Here is a 20,000-nt window from a genome sequence, read left to right on the forward strand (position 1 = left end):
TTCTTCTTTGGTAAACCTTCCGATCTGTAGCACCAGCAGGAAGACGTGGGGGCCGGGCGTGGACATCTGGATGCACTTGATGATCTCTTTCTTCACGACTTCCACGCTTTTGGACGTGTCCAGGATCCCGGGGGTGTCGACCACGTGGACCTCCCTCTTCTCACCTTCCAGCTGGGCGTGTCTACAGTGAGCCGTCACCGACTCCGGACTCTCCAGAGATATGAAGGCCTTTTTATTCACTATGGTGTTTCCGACTGCACTCTTACCGACGCCTGTTTTACCGATCATCACAATCCTCACGGGCGGACCTGCGAAGAAGACACACTTCACTGTGATTTATGGTCGTCTGTGATTAAAATGTATCAAATAATAAACAAATACGACAGGAATATGAAGCTGATCCGACTTCACCTCTTGGGATTGAGACTCGGTGGCCCATCTCTGCTTCACTGATCCAGACTCAGCGGACATGAGGCTGTCAAGTTTGAGTTTTTCCATGGCTCCACCCACTGGGCGGATCCCTTGGCTCATGACTGGTTCAGAAACGTAGAGTACTTTCTGTAAAAGTACTCCTCGAACACCAGGGTGTTGACATCAGAGCAGGACTGTCTAACTCATTTTAGTTCAGATTCGACGTTTAGACTTTCAGACATTTCCGGCTGCTCATATTTCTTCAGGCCACTCCCATTTTTCAGTACATTTTTTAGGTTATTATGGGTTGGACTGACCCACTTGCTTGAGACTGAATTGGTGTGTATGTGGCCTGTGAACTAAAATGAATTCAAAATCCTTGATTGTTGATATCTTCGTCCCATGGGGGGGACTGGAGTCTCTGGTGGTCCGGTTTGTATTTTGTATGTTTGACAGCCCTTCGTTAGAGTGTTGATGGTACGCCATTCTCCAATTATTTTAGCACACAAAAGAACATGAACTCCAAAACAAGAGGTAGGATGTGAATGACAACAGCAAAGATGCCGGTGGCTTCGTCAGCTGGAAATAACAGTGGCAGTAAATGATGAAAAATGATTCCCAACAACCACGACATTCCTGTTCCGAGCAGCGAACAGAGGATTTACGGTCATCGCACATCGGCATGCTGTTTGACGGAATCTGACGCCGGTTCAACAGGTCCACTCACATCATTTGGCTTCCACTGCAGTAAAACTAAACGCCAACCTCCACGAAGATGCACCGCTTTACAACAACTGAAACCCGACACGCTTTACTTCGTTGGTGTCTTTAACAAAACATCAACCCCCTACAGCTCACAAATCACAGATGACGAAACAATAATCCTGTAATTCCAACCAGCTTGTTTTTTTCCCTCTCTTGACACTAAAACTGTTCTGAAAATACAGAGGAAACTTTGAGCTTCTACCTTAAAGGTTTATTCGGACTCAGACACTGAGTTCGGTTTTGGATAGAGTCATAGTTGACTGGACTTTACCCACTGAGACGGATCCAGAACACTGACCTGAGCCTCTATTATCGCCATCTGGGAAACAGAAAAACCATGAAAATCACCCACAAACACAGATCTGATCTGCACAGGATTAAAACCATCGTATAACATGGACCATCAGTTACACCGTATTATTATTATTATTATTATTATTATTATTATTATTATTATTATTATTATTGTCATTATTATTATTATTATTATTATTATTATTGTCATTATTATTATTATTATTATTATTATTGTCATTATTATTATTATTATTATTATTATTATTATTATTATTGTTATTATTATTATTATTATCATTATTATTATTATTATTATTATTATTGTCATTATTATTATTATTATTGTTATTATTATTATTATTATTATTATTATTATTATTATTATTATTATTATTATTATTGTCATTATTATTATTATTATTATTATTATTATTATTATTATTGTTATTATTATTATTATTATCATTATTATTATTATTATTATTATTATTATTATTATTGTCATTATTATTATTATTATTATTATTGTTATTATTATTATTATTGTCATTATTATTATTATTATTATTGTTATTATTATTATTATTATTATTATTATTATTATTATTATTATTATTATTATTATTATTATTTTGACAAATGAAGTACTTGTTACATTCATTTAATGAACATTCCACTAAAACATGCCCTAGTAAAGTACAGTAGATGATCCAAACCGTGCTCTGACAGATTAAAACATTCCTGTGGGTGTATATTTGCGTGACACATACGTGTTGTGTGACAGACGCCTCTGACATTTGTCGGATCAGAAAACACAGAAGCTGTCGTGCAGGTTGTTTCACATGGTTTCATTCAAACTATGAGCTGGACTGGTTCCCAGAAGGAGACGCTTGGGTTTTTCCATAACTGGTGCCTGTCGTTCTTTACTTCAGCAGATTCAGGGCTGACAGGATGCTTCGGCTGCCTACAGAGGCAACTCATTTCCTGTCATCATTGACACATTGAATGCAACCGAGCCAGGTGATGGGTAAAAATGCAATGCATCGCCCGTGCAATAGGGGGTAGTACTGAGTCAGGTACAGTCCAGGTGTCAAATAGGGCTGGAAGAAAATAGTGGTTCTGCAATATGTCGCAATATTTTATTTCACCATACTGTATGGATATTAAAAGTACTGTATCGATATTTTTAGGCATTTATTCAAATACTGATATTGTGGAGGTTCATTTTTGTTTTGTGTTTTTCTTTTTTGTTTATATTTTATTTATTATTCTTTAACACTCTTTTATTCAATAGTGTTCGTTCCTTTGTTTGAACGCAAATCCTGTTCTGATGTTAGTTCTGAACAAACAGAATCTGAACATTTGAACAGGATCTGAAACTGGAATGTCTGGAAAACAGAATTTCAGGTTGAGCACAGGTGTTATAGATGAAATAAACATACTGTAAATAAACAGACTGTAAATAAACATACTGTAAATAAACAGACTGTAAATAAACAGACTGTAAATAAACGGACTGTAAATAAACAGACTGTAAATAAACAGACTGTAAATAAACAGACTGTAAATAAACGGACTGTAAATAAACGGACTGTAAATAAACATACTGTAAATAAACAGACTGTAAATAAACAGACTGTAAATAAACAGACTGTACAGTGGTTTCCCATACTTCCGTGCAGGTCCTGTAGGATGACATCTGGGCTGTCGTTGGTGAAGACAGTGAATCTTTTCCTTTGTTTTTCATTTCCCAGCATCCTCTGTGACGTATTCCCCACTCACAGAAGGCGGTGATGGTTCTGGACAGAACAGAACGTCAGTAACTCCAGCTTTTATCCAAAGCCACAGATTTCAGACTCCTTCTAGAGCAGACCTGTACAGTCCAGGTCCTGTACAGTCCAGGTCCTGTACAGTCCAGGTCCTGTAAAGTCCAGGTCCTGTACAGTCTAGGTCCTGTACAGTCCAGGTCCTGTAAAGTCCAGGTCCTGTACAGTCCAGGTCCTGTACAGTCCAGGTCCTGTAAAGTCCAGGTCCTGTACAGTCCAGGTCCTGTACAGTCCAGGTCCTGTAAAGTCCAGGTCCTGTACAGTCCAGGTCTCCGGTCTGTTGAAATGACTGAATGTGTGTTGAACCCATCGGACTCACCACCTGCAGACGTGGATGATGGTCGGCTCACATCGGTTCAGTTCTGGATGATGAGGTTTGGAGAACCTGCGGATACAGAGTCAGATCAGAACAAGACCAGGACTCCCAAACCAAACCCCACAGCTTCCACATGTGAAATCTGGAATACTGATGAAAATATGGGAGTAATCTGAAGTGGAAGAGTGGGATGTCCTTCGTCTGCTCCATTCTGCCGTTCACATCCTGCCCTTGGTCTGATTTTCACCACAATCACACGCTGTCAAACAGGGCTGTGTATCGGCAAAAATCTGGTGATACGATACAAATCACAATATTAGGATCATGATACGATATGTCACGATATATCATGATAGTGTTAAAAGGCAATTTTTTGTCTGTTTCTTTTTTTAATGATTATTTCCTGGAAGAATTGAATTACACCAGAAATCTGCATAAATACTAAACACATTATTTGATCAGAACAGGATGTAATGCTGTATCACATTTTTTTCCTAATTCTCCTAGTTTCCAAAGGAACTAACGTCTGCCTCTGAAACAGTAAAAAGTGCTTTTAGGATGCTTCAAATAACCATTATTTAATAAAAAAAAGGTGTTAAATATTAATAAATAAGATATAAACAATAAAGAAAACCAAAAAACTAAAATGAACCTCTGCCATATCTGCATTTGAATAAATACCTTAAAATATCGATACAGTAATTTTTTTAATATCGATACAGTATTGTGAAATTAAATATTGCAATATATTGCAGAACTGATATTTTCTAACAGCCCCACTGTCAAACAGTCTATGAGTGTTCCTACTGGGACGTACCTTCACCTGAACAGAAACAACAAATATCAAAGGCAGTCTGTGTAGAATCACAGTGACGCTGTAGCGTTAATGGACTTCAGTCACACAGACTGTGGTTTCACAGTGTCATGAACTAACGGTCCACAATTAATCCATTTTCCTTTTAATAACAGCTGAACTTAGCATTAAGATTATCCATTTATGTTACTGTAAATGTCCGTTATATATCGTCAGTGGTATATGTGGATGTGTGTATGTATGTATGTATATAGCTAGATAAATGTATACGTATATGTGTGTGTGTATACATATATATGTGTGTGTGTATACATATATGTGTGTGTGTATATATATATGTGTGTGTGTATACATATATGTGTGTGTGTATACATATGTGTGTGTGTGTATACATATATGTGTGTGTATACATATATATGTGTGTGTGTATACATATATATGTGTGTGTGTATACATATATATGTGTGTGTATACATATATGTGTGTGTATACATATATATGTGTGTGTGTATACATATATTTGTGTGTGTGTGTGTGTGTATATATATATATACACACATACACTATATTCCAAAAGTCTAGTCTCCTCCATCCCAATCCTCAGACTCAGCTGTTCCAGTCCCTTCCATGTCCACAGGTGGATTAAATCCAGCCCTAGGCATGCAGACTGCTTTTACAAACATTTGGGACAGAATGGGTCTCTCTCAGGAGCTCAGTGAATTCCAGCGTGGAACTGTGATAGGATGCCACCTGTGACACAAATCCAGTGGTGAACTTTCCTGGCTCCTAAATATTCCACAGTCAGCTGTCAGCTGGATTATAAGAAAGTGGAAGTGTTTGGGAACGACGGTGACTCAGCCACGCAGTGGTCGGCCACGGAAACTGACGGAGCGGGGTCAGCGGATGCTGAGGCGCAGAGTGTGAAGAGGTGGACGACTGTCTGCAGAGTCAATGGTACAGACCTCCAAACTTCATGTGTCCTTCAGATTAGCTCCAGAACAGTGCGCACAGAGCTTCATGGAATGGGTTTCCGTGGCAACAGCTGCATCCGAGCCATACATCAGCAAGTGCAATGCACAGCGGTGGATGCAGTGGTGTGAAGCACGCCGCCACTGGACTGTAGAGCAGGGGAGGAGCCTTCTCTGGACTGACCAATCACACTTCTACATCTGGCGATCTGACGGACGGGTCTGGGTTTGGCGGTCTCCAGGAGAACGATACTTGTGGGAGCGCATTGTGCCGAGTGTAAAGTTTGGTGGAGGGGGGGTTATGGTGTGGGGTTGTTTTTCAGGAGCTGGGCTGGGCCCCTTAGTTCCAGTGAAAGGAACTGGGAATGCTTCAGCAGAACAAGACATTTGGGACAATTCCATGCTCCCAACTTTGTGGGAACAGTTTGGAGCCGGCCCTTCCTCTTCCAACATGACTGTGCACCAGTGCACAAAGCAAGGTCCATTTGGACATGGAGGACAGAGTCTGGTGTGGATGAACTGGACTGGCCTGCACACAGTCCTGACCTCAACCCCACAGAACACCTTTGGATGAATTAGAGCGCAGACTGAGAGCCAGGCCTTCTGTCCAACATCAGTGTGTGACCTCACAAATGAGCTTCTGGAAGAAGAAGAAGAAGAAGAAGAAGAAGAAGAAGAAGAAGAAGAAGAAGAAGATGAACAAATAATAATAATAATAATAATAACAATAAGAAGAAGAAGAAGAAGAAGAAGAAGAAGAAGAAGAAGATGAACAAATAATAATAATAATAATAATAATAACAATAAGAAGAAGAAGAAGAAGAAGAAGAAGATGAACAAAAAAAGAAGAAATTATAAAATTAACAAAAACAAAAAACCCAAACAAATTTATTTAGAAAATTAAAAAAAAAAAAAAAAAAAAAAAAAAAAGAGTTATGAAAATGGGCAAAACTGAACAAATTCTGGCCCAGACAAAACTGAAGCACAAATGAAGTCTGTTTCCTTCAGTCTCATGAACTGGCTGACATGTCTGTGTACATGACAGGAAACGTAATGTTAGTTTTATGATTAATAATATTCTATTATTATTATTATTGTTCTTATTTTTCTAAATGAAAACAAATACCAGCTAAAACACAGGTCAAATTTCTCTGTAACATTGAGTTTTGTGTTTATTCCAAACCTCAGTTTTGAATGTTTTATGTAAAGAAACATTGTTATATTTACACCTAATAATCACAGAAAACCTGTGAAGATGGCGGACCTTATGAACTGATCTGTGTGAACGTGTGCAGGTTCGTTCATATTCACTGAACACAAACACACTGACAGGGATTTAGAAGAAACTAGAACATCTGAAAAACTAGACTGAAAACAACAACAACAAACAAACAAACCTGATTTAACAGCAGACGTTTAATTCAACAATGAAAAGATACAAAGAAAAAAGATGAAGACGTTTGATAGAAATACTGTAGAGATACGAAAGGTACACACACACACACACACACACACACATAGTTACAGATACACACAGACACACACACACACACACACACATAGTTACAGACACACACACACACACACACACACACACACACACACACATAGTTACAGACACACACACACACACACACACACACACATAGTTACAGATACACACACACACACACACACACACACATAGTTACAGACACACACACACACACACACATAGTTACAGACACACACACACACACACACACACACACACACACACACACACATAGTTACAGACACACACACACACACACACACACACACACACACATAGTTACAGACACACACACACACACACACACACACACATAGTTACAGATACACACAGACACACACACACATAGTTACAGACACACACACACATACATAGTTACAGACACACACACACACACACACACATAGTTACAGATACACACACGCGCGCGCGCACACACACACATTCTCTCTCTCTCTCTCTCTCTCTCTCTCTCTCTCTCTCTCTCTCTCATGGTGCAGTACTTCCTGTTTCCACCAGGGGGCGGCAGTTGGACACACTGTATGAGTCGCGTCATCATTGTGTCCTGAAACGAAGATCGTTTGTGTGATGAGAGGAATGCCTCTGACCAAACCAACTCAGCTCCATGAGGGTCACGTGTTCCGGATTTAATTCTATTTAAACTCAAAGACAAACAGTGAATATTCTTCTGTTGAACACACATTCACATTTGTACATTTGTTTCATAGGTTTTATAGATAATGTGTGAATTAAACAGAGGACAGAAATACACAATCTGTCCGTGCCGGTCCGTTCCGGTCCTGTGCCCTGGATTATTTCATCATCACACCCGCTGGCCGGGTCTCCGTGTCCCGTGTCCGGTTCCGGGTCGTCCTGGTCTGGATCCTGGTGTCCCTGGAGGACTGGTCCTGGTCCTGGTCCTGGTCCTGTTCCTGGTCCATCTTCTCACGGAACCGTCCACACATGACCTTCGGAGTGTCGTCATCTCTGGGCGCCGCCTCCTTCGGTGACGTGTTGACGGTGCGACAGGACGGACCGGGCTCCGGAGATGGCAGCATCCACGGAGCGGAGCGGCGGCTCGGACCGGACCGGGGGGCCCCTCCGGCGGCCGGCGGCGCTGCTGCTGGTCCCGGTTCTGGTCCTGGTGTCCCTGCCCGCGGCCTCGGCCCTGGTGGAGGGTCTGTACTGCGGAACCGAGGTCTGCTACGACGTGCTCGGCGTCACCCGGGAGGCCGCCAAGGCGGACATAGCCCGGGCGTACCGGCAGCTGGCCCGCCGGTACCACCCGGACCGGTTCAGGCCCGGAGAGCCGGGGATGGAGGCGGAGACCCCCGAGTCGGCGCAGCGGAAGTTCCTGCTGATAGCCACCGCCTACGAGACCCTGAAGGTGGGTAGAGATCCGAGCAGGACCCGGTCCGGGTCCAGGTCCGGGTCCAGGAGACGGTCCATGTGGAGGATGTAGACCAAGACCCTGACCCAGACTGGGGTGACCTGGACCCAGACCAGCCCCAGGATCTGGTCCAACAGGAGGAAGACCTGAAGGACCACAGGACTGGACTCTGTAGTCCAGCAGAGTCCAGCAGAGTCCCGTCCAGTTGGACCAGAGTTTAGACCAGAACCAGACGGATTCAACTGTTTGTGTTTGACCCGGCGTTTAAGGTGGAATTATCAGAAGTCTGTGTTTAAGGTGGAATTATCAGGTGGAATTATCAGAAGTCTGTGTTTAAGGTGGTATTATCAGAGGTCTGTGTTTAAGGTGGAATTATCAGAGGTCTGTGTTTAAGGTGGTATAATCAGAGGTCTGTGTTTAAGGTGGAATTATCAAAGGTCTGTATTTAAGGTGGTATTATCAGAGGTCTGTGTTTAAGGTGGTATTATCAGAGGTCTGTGTTTAAGGTGGAATTATCAGAAGTCTGTGTTTAAGGTGGTATTATCAGAGGTCTGTGTTTAAGGTGGTATTATCAGAGGTCTGTGTTTAAGGTGGAATTATCAGAAGTCTGTGTTTAAGGTGGTATTATCAGAGGTCTGTGTTTAAGGTGGAATTATCAGAAGTCTGTGTTTAAGGTGGTATTATCAGAGGTCTGTGTTTAAGGTGGAATTATCAGAAGTCTGTGTTTAAGGTGGTATTATCAGAGGTCTGTGTTTAAGGTGGAATTATCAGAGGTCTGTGTTTAAGGTGGTATAATCAGAGGTCTGTGTTTAAGGTGGAATTATCAAAGGTCTGTATTTAAGGTGGTATTATCAGAGGTCTGTGTTTAAGGTGGTATTATCAGAGGTCTGTGTTTAAGGTGGAATTATCAGAAGTCTGTGTTTAAGGTGGTATTATCAGAGGTCTGTGTTTAAGGTGGTATTATCAGAGGTCTGTGTTTAAGGTGGAATTATCAGAAGTCTGTGTTTAAGGTGGTATTATCAGAGGTCTGTGTTTAAGGTGGTATTATCAGAGGTCTGTGTTTAAGGTGGAATTATCAGAAGTCTGTGTTTAAGGTGGAATTATCAAAGGTCTGTGTTTAAGGTGGTATTATCAGAGGTCTGTGTTTAAGGTGGTATTATCAGAGGTCTGTGTTTAAGGTGGAGTTATCAAAGGTTTGTGTTTAAGGTGGAATTTCATGGACACAGTCACATTAGTGTCATTCGTTGAACCTTTATTTTCTGGGTAAAACTCTAATGCGGTCTTTCTGTGGATGACAGAGGGTCAGACTGACCTGGAACCCAGACTCCGCCCACAGGATTCAGGGGTTAAAGGTCATCGTTGGGTTTCATGTCAGTTCGTCCTGATCCGACACAAACAGACGGGGGTCAGTAAACACAGACCGGCTCTGTTTATTCAGGCCTGCTCCAGGTTCACCTCCTTCTATGTTTAATTAGTCGTTAATTGCTCGTTGGTGGTTCCTGTTGAACAGAACCTGTGAGTCCAGTGGAACCGACCCGTTTGTTTTTCAGGACGAGGACACGCGTCGAGACTACGACTACATGTTGGACCACCCAGAGGAGTACTACCAACACTACTACGCCTACTACCGCCGCCAGCTGACCCCCAAGGTGGACGTCAGGGTGGTCATCCTGGTCACCATCTGCGCCATCTCCATCTTCCAGGTAGGACGGGAGGTCAAAGGTCACGGCCCACCCCTGGACTGGTTCCACTGGAGGACATGATGAGCACGGAGTTCTGCTGTCCCCTCCACTCCAAAATACTCTGTCTCACCTCTGTCCTCAGACCTGTCTCACCTCTGTCTGTCTGTCTCACCTCTGTCTGTCTGTCTCACCTCTGTCTCCTGTCTCACCTCTGTCCTCAGACCTGTCTCACCTCTGTCTCCTGTCTCACCTCTGTCTCCTGTCTCACCTCTGTCCTCAGACCTGTCTCACCTCTGTCTGTCTGTCTCACCTCTGTCTCCTGTCTCACCTCTGTCTCCTGTCTCACCTCTGTCCTCAGACCTGTCTCACCTCTGTCTCCTGTCTCACCTCTGTCTGTCTGTCTCACCTCTGTCCTCAGACCTGTCTCACCTCTGTCTCCTGTCTCACCTCTGTCTGTCTGTCTCACCTCTGTCCTCAGACCTGTCTCACCTCTGTCTGTCTGTCTCACCTCTGTCTGTCTGTCTCACCTCTGTCTCCTGTCTCACCTCTGTCCTCAGACCTGTCTCACCTCTGTCTCCTGTCTCACCTCTGTCTCCTGTCTCACCTCTGTCCTCAGACCTGTCTCACCTCTGTCTGTCTGTCTCACCTCTGTCTCCTGTCTCACCTCTGTCTCCTGTCTCACCTCTGTCCTCAGACCTGTCTCACCTCTGTCTCCTGTCTCACCTCTGTCTGTCTGTCTCACCTCTGTCCTCAGACCTGTCTCACCTCTGTCTCCTGTCTCACCTCTGTCTGTCTGTCTCACCTCTGTCCTCAGACCTGTCTCACCTCTGTCTGTCTGTCTCACCTCTGTCTGTCTGTCTCACCTCTGTCTCCTGTCTCACCTCTGTCCTCAGACCTGTCTCACCTCTGTCTCCTGTCTCACCTCTGTCCTCAGACCTGTCTCACCTCTGTCTGTCTGTCTCACCTCTGTCTCCTGTCTCACCTCTGTCTCCTGTCTCACCTCTGTCCTCAGACCTGTCTCACCTCTGTCTGTCTGTCTCACCTCTGTCTCCTGTCTCACCTCTGTCTCCTGTCTCACCTCTGTCCTCAGACCTGTCTCACCTCTGTCTCCTGTCTCACCTCTGTCTGTCTGTCTCACCTCTGTCCTCAGACCTGTCTCACCTCTGTCTGTCTGTCTCACCTCTGTCTCCTGTCTCACCTCTGTCTCCTGTCTCACCTCTGTCCTCAGACCTGTCTCACCTCTGTCTCCTGTCTCACCTCTGTCTCCTGTCTCACCTCTGTCTCCTGTCTGTCTGTCTGTCGTCAGTACTACAGTTGGCACAGCAGTTATAATGAGGCCATCAACTACCTGGTGACCGTCCCTAAATACCGGATCCAGGCCACAGAGATCGCCCGGCAGCAGGGCCTCCTGAACCGGACCAAGGAGAAGGGCAAGAACCGGCGCTCCAAGGAGGAGATCCGGGAGCAGGAGGAGGAGGTGATCCGAGACATCATCAAGAACAAGATCGACATAAAGGGGGGGGTACCAGAAGCCCAACCTGTCGGACCTGCTGCTGTGTCAGATCGTCCTCTGTCCGTACTACGTCACCACCTACGTGGCCTGGTCCGTGTCCTGGTTCTACCGCTTCACCGTCCGACGAGACCACTACGGAGACCAGGAGAAGCTCTACCTCATCAGGTGAGGGACTGGGCAGGGCCGGGCCGGGTCAGACCGGGTTAACTGTCTGGACCTGGTCCAGGTCTGGAATGTGGGCGTCAGCCTAAACCTGCTTTTTCCAAACTTGGGGTCAAGTCAAAAAGTGGGTCGTGGAATCATGGTTACCATGACAACCATGTGTTTACTGTATATTATTATTATTATTATTATTATTATTATCATTATTATTATTATTTGTTTGTTTTCTCATTGTTTACTTGTTTGTTCTTTGTGTCTGATCGTCGTAGACGTCAGCGCTCTGTGGTGGTGGTTTGTTAGTTGTGTCGTGTTTTTGAGCGGTGCCGTTTCCCATGATGCCTCTGTGCTTGTTTGTCCTTCAGGAGGAACATGAGGATGTCTCAGTCTCAGTTCGACAGTTTGGACGAAAACACCCGAGAAACGTTTCTGAAGAAGCAGCTGTGGATCAAAGAAAAATATGAGGTTTGTACGAACGGAAAACAGCGAAAAACGCACATTTAAAGTCAATAGAATAATAATAGTAATAATAATAACAACAGCAATATAATAATAATAATAATATATAATAATAGCAATATACTACATAACGATATAATAATAATAATAGCACTATACTACATAATAATAATAATAATACTAGTCGGTTCTGACCCACTTCCATGTGCTGATGACATTCACTGTTTAGTTTCATCGTGAAAATCATCTGAAACTAAAGGTTTGTTCATTCATTTTCATCCAATCAGATCAAATCCACTTGTGTTCGTATAAAGGATGTGAAAGTCATTTTGGAAAATCCACACTCTAGTGTTTCAAACCTTTAACCCTTTAACCACTACAGCCCATGATATGCACAAACGAACGTCTTATAGGTTTTTAACTTTTTTACATTTTTTTAATGTTTCATCAACTTGATCCATAAACAAGAAAAGCACTCGGAGAGCGCAGACCCCCACCAAGACAGATCTGCCCCCCACCCCCCACCCCGATCACCACCAAAATTCAATCAGTTCTTCCTTGTGCCAGTATCAACATTTACTGAAAATTTCATGAAAATCCGTCCATAACTTTTTGAGTTATCTTGCTAACAAACAAACAAACAAACAAACATGCACGCACACAAAGGAAAGCCATCAGAATACTCCTGGCGGAGATAATAAAACCAAATATTCAATAACTGTCAGATTTAACCCTTTAAATGGAAACAAACCAGATGCATGATACAAAAAAACATAAAAAAAAAACATTTAGGAATAAATTATATTATTATTTATTTTGTTTTATTTTATTATGTTTCATCTGTCTGTGATTCACTCCAACACTGGGTGTTATTCTTATTACTTTTGGTCAAATGTTCAATGTGTCAGTGTGTATTTGTACTCACTGGTCAAAGGGTGTTAGTGTAGGAATTTAACTGTTTATTATGGGATGGATTTAGTGGATGGATCAGAATTTAAACAGACAAACGTGAACTTATAGATAAATAGATTCTGTGTCTGTGATTATAAATAATAACATTTAATTTGACAGGAAATAAAAGTATAAACACAAACTGAACAGACTGAAAGTACAAATGCATGAATAAGTTGAAATGAATGTAAAGGACAGAATGGGTTTAAATGAATGTGTGAAGCTTTGAGACACGCCCACCTGGACACGCCCACCTGGACACCAGATGCTTAAAGCTGTCAAACCTTTGATCAACTGAACCAATTAAAGCAGAATTAACAAATAAATGTGGATCAGTAAAAGTTGGAGGGGGCGTGGTCCAGGTGTGATGTCATCAGGTCCTCTGAGGTTCTGACCCCTGACCCCCCCCCCCCCCCCCCTCTCTTCCAGATTTACCGGCAGGAGCAGGAGGAGGAGATGAAGGTGAAGATGGCCACCGACCCCCGGATGAAGCGTTACCGGCGCTGGATGAAGAACGAGGGTCCGGGGCGCCTCACCTTCATTGACGACTGACCGACGCCCACGCCGACGTCGGACCCCGCAGCAGCTGCCTCAGCAGCGCCGCCCACGGACACCGCCATGTACAGACACAAGCTCCGCCTCTTTCTATAGTCAGAGATATTTTCGTAAATGGAGGCGGGGCCGGCTGGTTTTCTATGACTGGGTTTCTTCATTTTTTTAACCATCGGACGCCGTTCGATGGGCGTGTCCTTGGGGTGTCGGACACCGCCCGCTGCGTTGGAGGGTCCGTTTAAGGCCGGAAATGTCAAACCAGTGAAGAGTCTGTGTATTTATGTTGAATCTGAACAAACCTGGACGCAAACGCAGAAGTCTAAACCAATAAACCCACGTTTTTGATCCGTGTTCAGTTTTACGGACGTTCGTTCAATAAAACTCTATTTTTGTGGCGTTCCACAGAAGCTTCAGATCCATGAACGTGTTTTTGAACAGTTGTACAAATAAAAATATGAAACTGAGGCCTTTGTGTAAATGTGTCCACAAACAGACGGTTTTATTCAAACACCTGCATTTGTCCGCTAGAGACACTTAGCATTAGCATCGTTAGCTTAACTGTCTACATCACAGGTGTCAAACATGTGGTCCGTGGGCCAGAACCGGACCTCCAAACCAAGGTTCTAATAGTCTAATCCAACAGAGTGGAAGTGCTGCTGGGTCTTCTTGGTGATTGTCCACAGGTGCTCTTTGGAAACTTGTAGTGTGTCTGGCTATTTAGTCAAAAAAATCCGCATAAGCATGCTAGATTTCCAAAAATATTCCAATGCACACGGTAGGATTTGGGTTCCCCAAGAAGAGCCAGCAGGTCTGAGTCCTGTGGGAGGTCTACCATTCGACCTGAATGTTTTTGGGCATTTTTTCCCATGGCCTTGAATACCACATTTTTCTTCACAAAGGAGCAAGGCAAGAACATAACTGTACAAGACTGTGTCTTGAATGGAGAAGCCAATAATCAAACAGGTTACATGAACTAACACAATCTAAAGAAGCTACAAAAAAATCAGAAAAAGTTCAAACTGCATGTCATTACATTGTCGGATTACTGGAGACAAGGTTCTAATAGTTTTGGATTTTTCATTCTAGTTTAGTTTGATTTAGTTTGAACTTTTTTTTTCTCTAATTCAGTTCATTTTAATTCGTTTTTAGAGCAGGTTTGATAGTTTTTATTAGTTTTCGTTTTTTTCTAAATGCTTAGTTTTAGTTTAGTTTTAGTTTTTTTTCTCTTCTTCTCTGTGCTCCTATTCAAATCAATCCCAGACAGGACTCTGCTGCTTTAGTCTCCATGTTTCCAGGTAGAGTGGGGACCAGAAGACGACTGGAAACCACAAGTGAACACAAGTGACGGAGCATCGAGTACCGAATGGTGCCGCTAGCTAAAATTGCTAGAGTGAAATAAATTGCTTTCGTATCAATCCGACATTGACAAAGATGAAAACGAAGGGAATTTTATCCATAATTTTTATCCGTTCTAGTTAGTTTTGTAAACACACAATACAGTTTCAGTTAGTTATGTTTTTTTTCTTTTAATTATAGTTTTTATTTGTTTCAGTTAATGAAAATGTTTTTACAATTCTAGTTTTGGTCATTTCGTTAGTTTTCATTAATGATCATAACCTTGCACAAAAGGTTCCAATCCGGCTCGTGGTGCAAAAATGACACTGAAGATATGAACAGTCAAAGGTGTTGAACTGGTTTTAGCCCAAAGTGATCTAAAGTAAAATAATCTATTAACCCTTACAATAAAATGTGAACAACATGAAAAATAAGTACAATTTTAACAATATTCTGCCTGTTACTAAAAGTTTTGTGCCTTTGTAGATCTGATCTGTAATGCATATGTATAAATGATAAGTTGAAGCACAATATTGATAAAATTGTACTTATATTTCTTAACAAATTTCATTTTTTCAGGTTATTCACATCCTTTTTGTTTGGATGGTTTGTAAATGTAAATATTGGCGTAATTGAATGTAACTTTTTGTACTAAAACCATTTGTAGTTGTCATTATTTATTGGCTATCATGGTATTATTGTACTGGTCCGGCCCACTGCAGATTAAATTGGGCTGAATGTGCCCCCCCCCCCCGGAAGAAAGTGAGTTTGACACCCCTGATCCAGAGGTTCAGCATATAAATCCTGTAAATCAGACTAAAACAGAAAACAGGACACAGAGGCAGGATTCCATTAACGATAAAAATTATTAACATACAGTTTAAAACATACAAAAACAAACGATACAAGGCAGAAGGAGAATCCAAGGCCCACGTCATTCCAACATCAACAACAAGAAGAATCTGTTCAAAGAGCAAAGACACCCGACCGGACCGAGCCGCTGGGAACCAGGCTTTAGACCCTACCCACTCTGACCCAGGCTTTAGACCCCACCCACTCTGAACCAGGCTTTAGACCCCACCCACTCTGACCCAGGCTTTAGACCCCACCCACTCTGACCCAGGCTTTAGACCCCACCCACTCTGAACCAGGCTTTAGACCCCACCCACTCTGAACCAGGCTTTAGACCCCACCCACTCTGAACCAGGCTTTAGACCCCACCCACTCTGAACCAGGCTTTAGACCCCACCCACTCTGAACCAGGCTTTAGACCCCACCCAGCGGCTCTGTCTACGGCCGGTACGCTCACAGCTTTAATCTGCCCGGCAACTAACGACATCACCGGACCCATGCAGACTGAAGGTTTTCCGTCGACCTATCCCATGATGCACGGTGGCTCGTCGACTGGGTAAAGACGCTGCGTTAAAGTGCTTGAACAAAACGGACGATTAAAAGAACCTTTATTTGTGTAAAATCTGCCCAAAACACTGAAAGAGTCACGTTTATTCTCATTTGGATCAAATTTAAAAAAAACTGAGGGAAAACTCCTACATTTCCCATAATGCAAAGTGTTTTCCGTTACGTTTCCACGTCACTGTTTAGTTTCATATTTTCTAATATGTCTCCAAACTTTCAGGGTTTGAATAATTAAAACCAGTTTTGTTAAATTCACAGTATGTGGACAAAAGTTTTTGGACACTTGACGTCACGGCTACATAAACATCTGTGACAATGTTAGGGACGAGTGTCCAAATACTTTTGTCCATATATTTGACTTCTGTACGGAAGTCCACCTGTCTCATCAGATTTAGAATTATAAAAGCCACTGAATTTCCAGCAATCACATTTTTTTTGCACTGAAATGAAGTATCTGAATTTTTTGTCTCTGAATTCACCTATGTTCCCACATTCAGAATAAAAAAACATCCAGATCACACATCTGTGCTGACCGTCTTCCTGCATCGGTGTCACATGACCAACCTAACCTAACTGGACTGGCTGGCTGTCGGTTCGACTTGAGATAGAATCAGTTGCTTATCCTCGGTGTCCTGGTGTGTGATTGGAATTTTTTGCATCTGAATTTTTTGCGTCTGAACTTTTTGTGTCTGAATTTTTTTTATTCTAAATTTATGAACATAGTTAAACTGAGAGACAAAAAATTCAGACACTTAATTTCAGTGCTAGAAATTCAGTGGCTTTTATAATTCAAAATCTGATGAGACAGATTTACTTCCATACTTCTGCTGCTAATTCAATTCTTACTGTCACTTTTAACCATTGTGTCCAAAAATATTGGGACACAAACCTGTGGGTGGTGGATTATCTCTGTCCAAATACTTTAGGACTCAAATGTGGCTCAAATGGACTTTTTTAGTCTCAGTTACTCAAACGTGTTTTTCCACAGACTCCATGGTTTTGTTTGGTTTTTTTTTTTGTTTGTTTTTTTGTCACTGACCAGTTCAATAAAACTTCAGACGTTCCTTCGTTTCATCAGTTCTTTACGTTTGAACAGTTTTTTATTGAAAACCTTCAGTCTGCGTGAATCCACTCAAATGAACTGTACGTGTGAAAAAACTAAACCTTCATTGTTGAATCTCTTCATATATGAACCACCGCGTCCTGGACACGCCCACCTGACCAGCGCCTGCTCCGCCCACAGGACACAGGTGCGTTCCTTTTGTTTTTGGTTGGTTTCATCAGGATGAAGCGGATTCAACCCACATGTCCATGAAACTCCAACGCTGCGACGCGGTTTTTCTTTTTTTGTTGAAACGAATATTCACACTGGTTTAAGGTCCACCAATTCAGCTGCTTTAAAAAATAAAAATTAAAAAAACCATGACTGTGCCAAAGTAAAGTCCATCCATGGAACCAGGACGATGACGCTCAGAAAAAACACTTTGGCCAAGTTTCAGTTTCAGTTTCGTTATTTTCCAGCTTTATCAAAGACGACATGAGAGCGAATCCGAAGGCTTCAGTGAAATCACAAAACAAAAACAAAAAGAAGCTCTGATCGTCTTGAACATGAACGACGTCACCACAAAGTTTTGGCAAATGGTCGAAGCAAAAACGACACAGTTCTGCCGCCGTTTGGTTTTTAAACTGCAGATGAGGACGGTTCGCTTCAGTCTGAACCAGATGAAGCTGATGAAGAAGCACGGGACAGTTTAGGAACCGTCAGGACAGTTTAGGAACCGTCAGGACAGTTTAGGAACCGTCAGGACAGTTTAGGAACCGTCAGGACAGTTTAGGAACCGTCAGGACAGTTTAGGAACCGTCAGGACAGTTTAGGAACCGTCTGGACAGTTTAGGAACCGTCTGGACAGTTTAGGAACCGTCAGGACAGTTTAGGAACCGTCTGGACAGTTTAGGAACCGTCAGGACAGTTTAGGAACCGTCTGGACAGTTTAGGAACCGTCTGGACAGTTTAGGAACCGTCAGGACAGTTTAGGAACCGTCAGGACAGTTTAGGAACCGTCTGGACAGTTTAGGAACCGTCTGGACAGTTTAGGAACCGTCAGGACAGTTTAGGAACCGTCTGGACAGTTTAGGAACCGTCTGGACAGTTTAGGAACCGTCAGGACAGTTTAGGAACCGTCTGGACAGTTTAGGAACCGTCAGGACAGTTTAGGAACCGTCTGGACAGTTTAGGAACCGTCTGGACAGTTTAGGAACCGTCAGGACAGTTTAGGAACCGTCTGGACAGTTTAGGAACCGTCAGGACAGTTTAGGAACCGTCTGGACAGTTTAGGAACCGTCTGGACATCTGCACACGCACACCGGCCGGCCGCACGCCATCCACACGGTGTCCCTGCCCACACGGTGTCTCCGCCCACACCTCCACTTCTGTTCTTACATTTATTTGTCCAACATCAAAACAGGAGACAGATGTTTGGTGTGCGGCTGACGGACCTTATAAACACTGAACAGATGAACCTCTAACAGGTTCAAACTGTGGCTGTGGTGGTTTGGACTAAATTTACTCAACACGGACAAAAGTGTTGGGACACATGATGGTCTCACCTCCATAAACTATAAGGACAACATTTAGGACATCTGTCCCAACACTTTTGTCCACATAATTGACTTGTTTTGTCAGACTGAACTTTAATCCACTTCAGTCTAACTCTATGTGAGCAGATTCAGAGTCCAAACGGGCCTAAAGTCACTGTTAGGATGGACTTCAAATATGGGGGTCAGTGTGGAGTCTCGTTACTATAGCAACCGTTTTCATACAGAGTCTTTAAATCTCAGTCTTTATTTTTTTTTACCAAGAACAGTTTTCTGCAAAGGTCAGAACCAATCCAGCTTTAGATCTGTTAATACTGGATCAGAACCAAGGACTGGGTTTAAGGTCCATGAGGAGTTCTGGGACTAAAGACCAGATTTGTTCATTACATTGAACTGGTTTGAATGTGGACACAGTTTACACAAACTGGACCTGATGGACCAAGACTGTCCAGCAGTGTGTGGACAGTCTTTGTCCAAACTCTGCTGGACAGTCTTGGTCGTGTGTCCTTCAGTCATTTTTCAGATGTGGTTCTTTCAGGACCAACCGCAGCCTTGGAAGGGTTTGGTAAAAACATGGCGTATTATTTTGAAAGGTTCTTCTGAAACCGAACTGTTCTTGTTTTTCTTTTGTGGTTTCGGACCCAGAACCAGGTCCGGCTCTGGGTCCAGCTCCGGCTCTGTCTGGTGCTTTTTCAGTCTGTGATGTTCTGATGCTGATCAGATGCTTCAGTCAGTTTATGTCTTTAAGGGGGCGGGGCTTGGGGATGTCGACGGAGCCTTACGAAGTTTTGACCAGATCGTAGACGTAAATGAGGAAGTCGTCGTCGAACTTGATGAAGTAAACGGAGGGTTTGGCCTCCACCTGGTGGATGACCATGCCCGTCCGTTTGCCGCCGTCTTCTTTGGCGTATTCCACCTGTTTTCCCACCAGACTGTCCACCACCTCACCAGGCTCACGCTCCGCAGGGACGCTGTCGTCTACGGCAACAGAGACACACAGATGTAAACACAGCAGAA

General features: G+C 43.0%; 3 protein-coding genes across 3 annotated transcripts in view; 1 reads left to right on the top strand and 2 right to left on the bottom strand.

Annotated features, from left to right (window-relative positions):
• The window catches only part of LOC115415816 (GTPase IMAP family member 7-like), a 1,605-nt gene extending 608 nt beyond the window's left edge, over nt 1-997 (bottom strand). Inside the window, exons 1-2 of the mRNA XM_030129455.1 lie at nt 412-997; nt 1-308 (exon numbers count right to left, since the gene is read on the bottom strand). The exon at nt 1-308 is cut by the window's left edge and continues 608 nt beyond it. Coding sequence (XP_029985315.1) covers nt 1-308; nt 412-439 — 336 coding nt within the window. The 5' untranslated portion in view covers nt 440-997. The remainder of the gene's footprint in view (nt 309-411) is intronic.
• Nucleotides 998-7,929: 6,932 nt separating this feature from the next.
• On the top strand, nt 7,930-14,101 carry LOC115415814 (dnaJ homolog subfamily C member 25-like). The gene is given in 6 exon segments (XM_030129453.1): nt 7,930-8,318; nt 9,872-10,024; nt 11,310-11,519; nt 11,521-11,681; nt 12,041-12,140; nt 13,515-14,101. Coding segments are annotated over 6 exon segments (1,086 nt in total). The 5' UTR covers nt 7,930-7,979; the 3' UTR covers nt 13,638-14,101.
• A 5,576-nt stretch (nt 14,102-19,677) lies between these two features.
• Nucleotides 19,678-20,000, bottom strand: part of LOC115415818 (spindlin-1-like) — a 14,204-nt gene continuing 13,881 nt past the window's right edge. The window contains exon 7 of the mRNA XM_030129457.1: nt 19,678-19,961. Coding sequence (XP_029985317.1) covers nt 19,762-19,961 — 200 coding nt within the window. The 3' untranslated portion in view covers nt 19,678-19,761. The remainder of the gene's footprint in view (nt 19,962-20,000) is intronic.

The sequence above is a fragment of the Sphaeramia orbicularis genome, unplaced genomic scaffold, assembly GCF_902148855.1.
Source record: "Sphaeramia orbicularis unplaced genomic scaffold, fSphaOr1.1, whole genome shotgun sequence".
NCBI classification, from domain to species: domain Eukaryota; kingdom Metazoa; phylum Chordata; class Actinopteri; order Kurtiformes; family Apogonidae; genus Sphaeramia; species Sphaeramia orbicularis.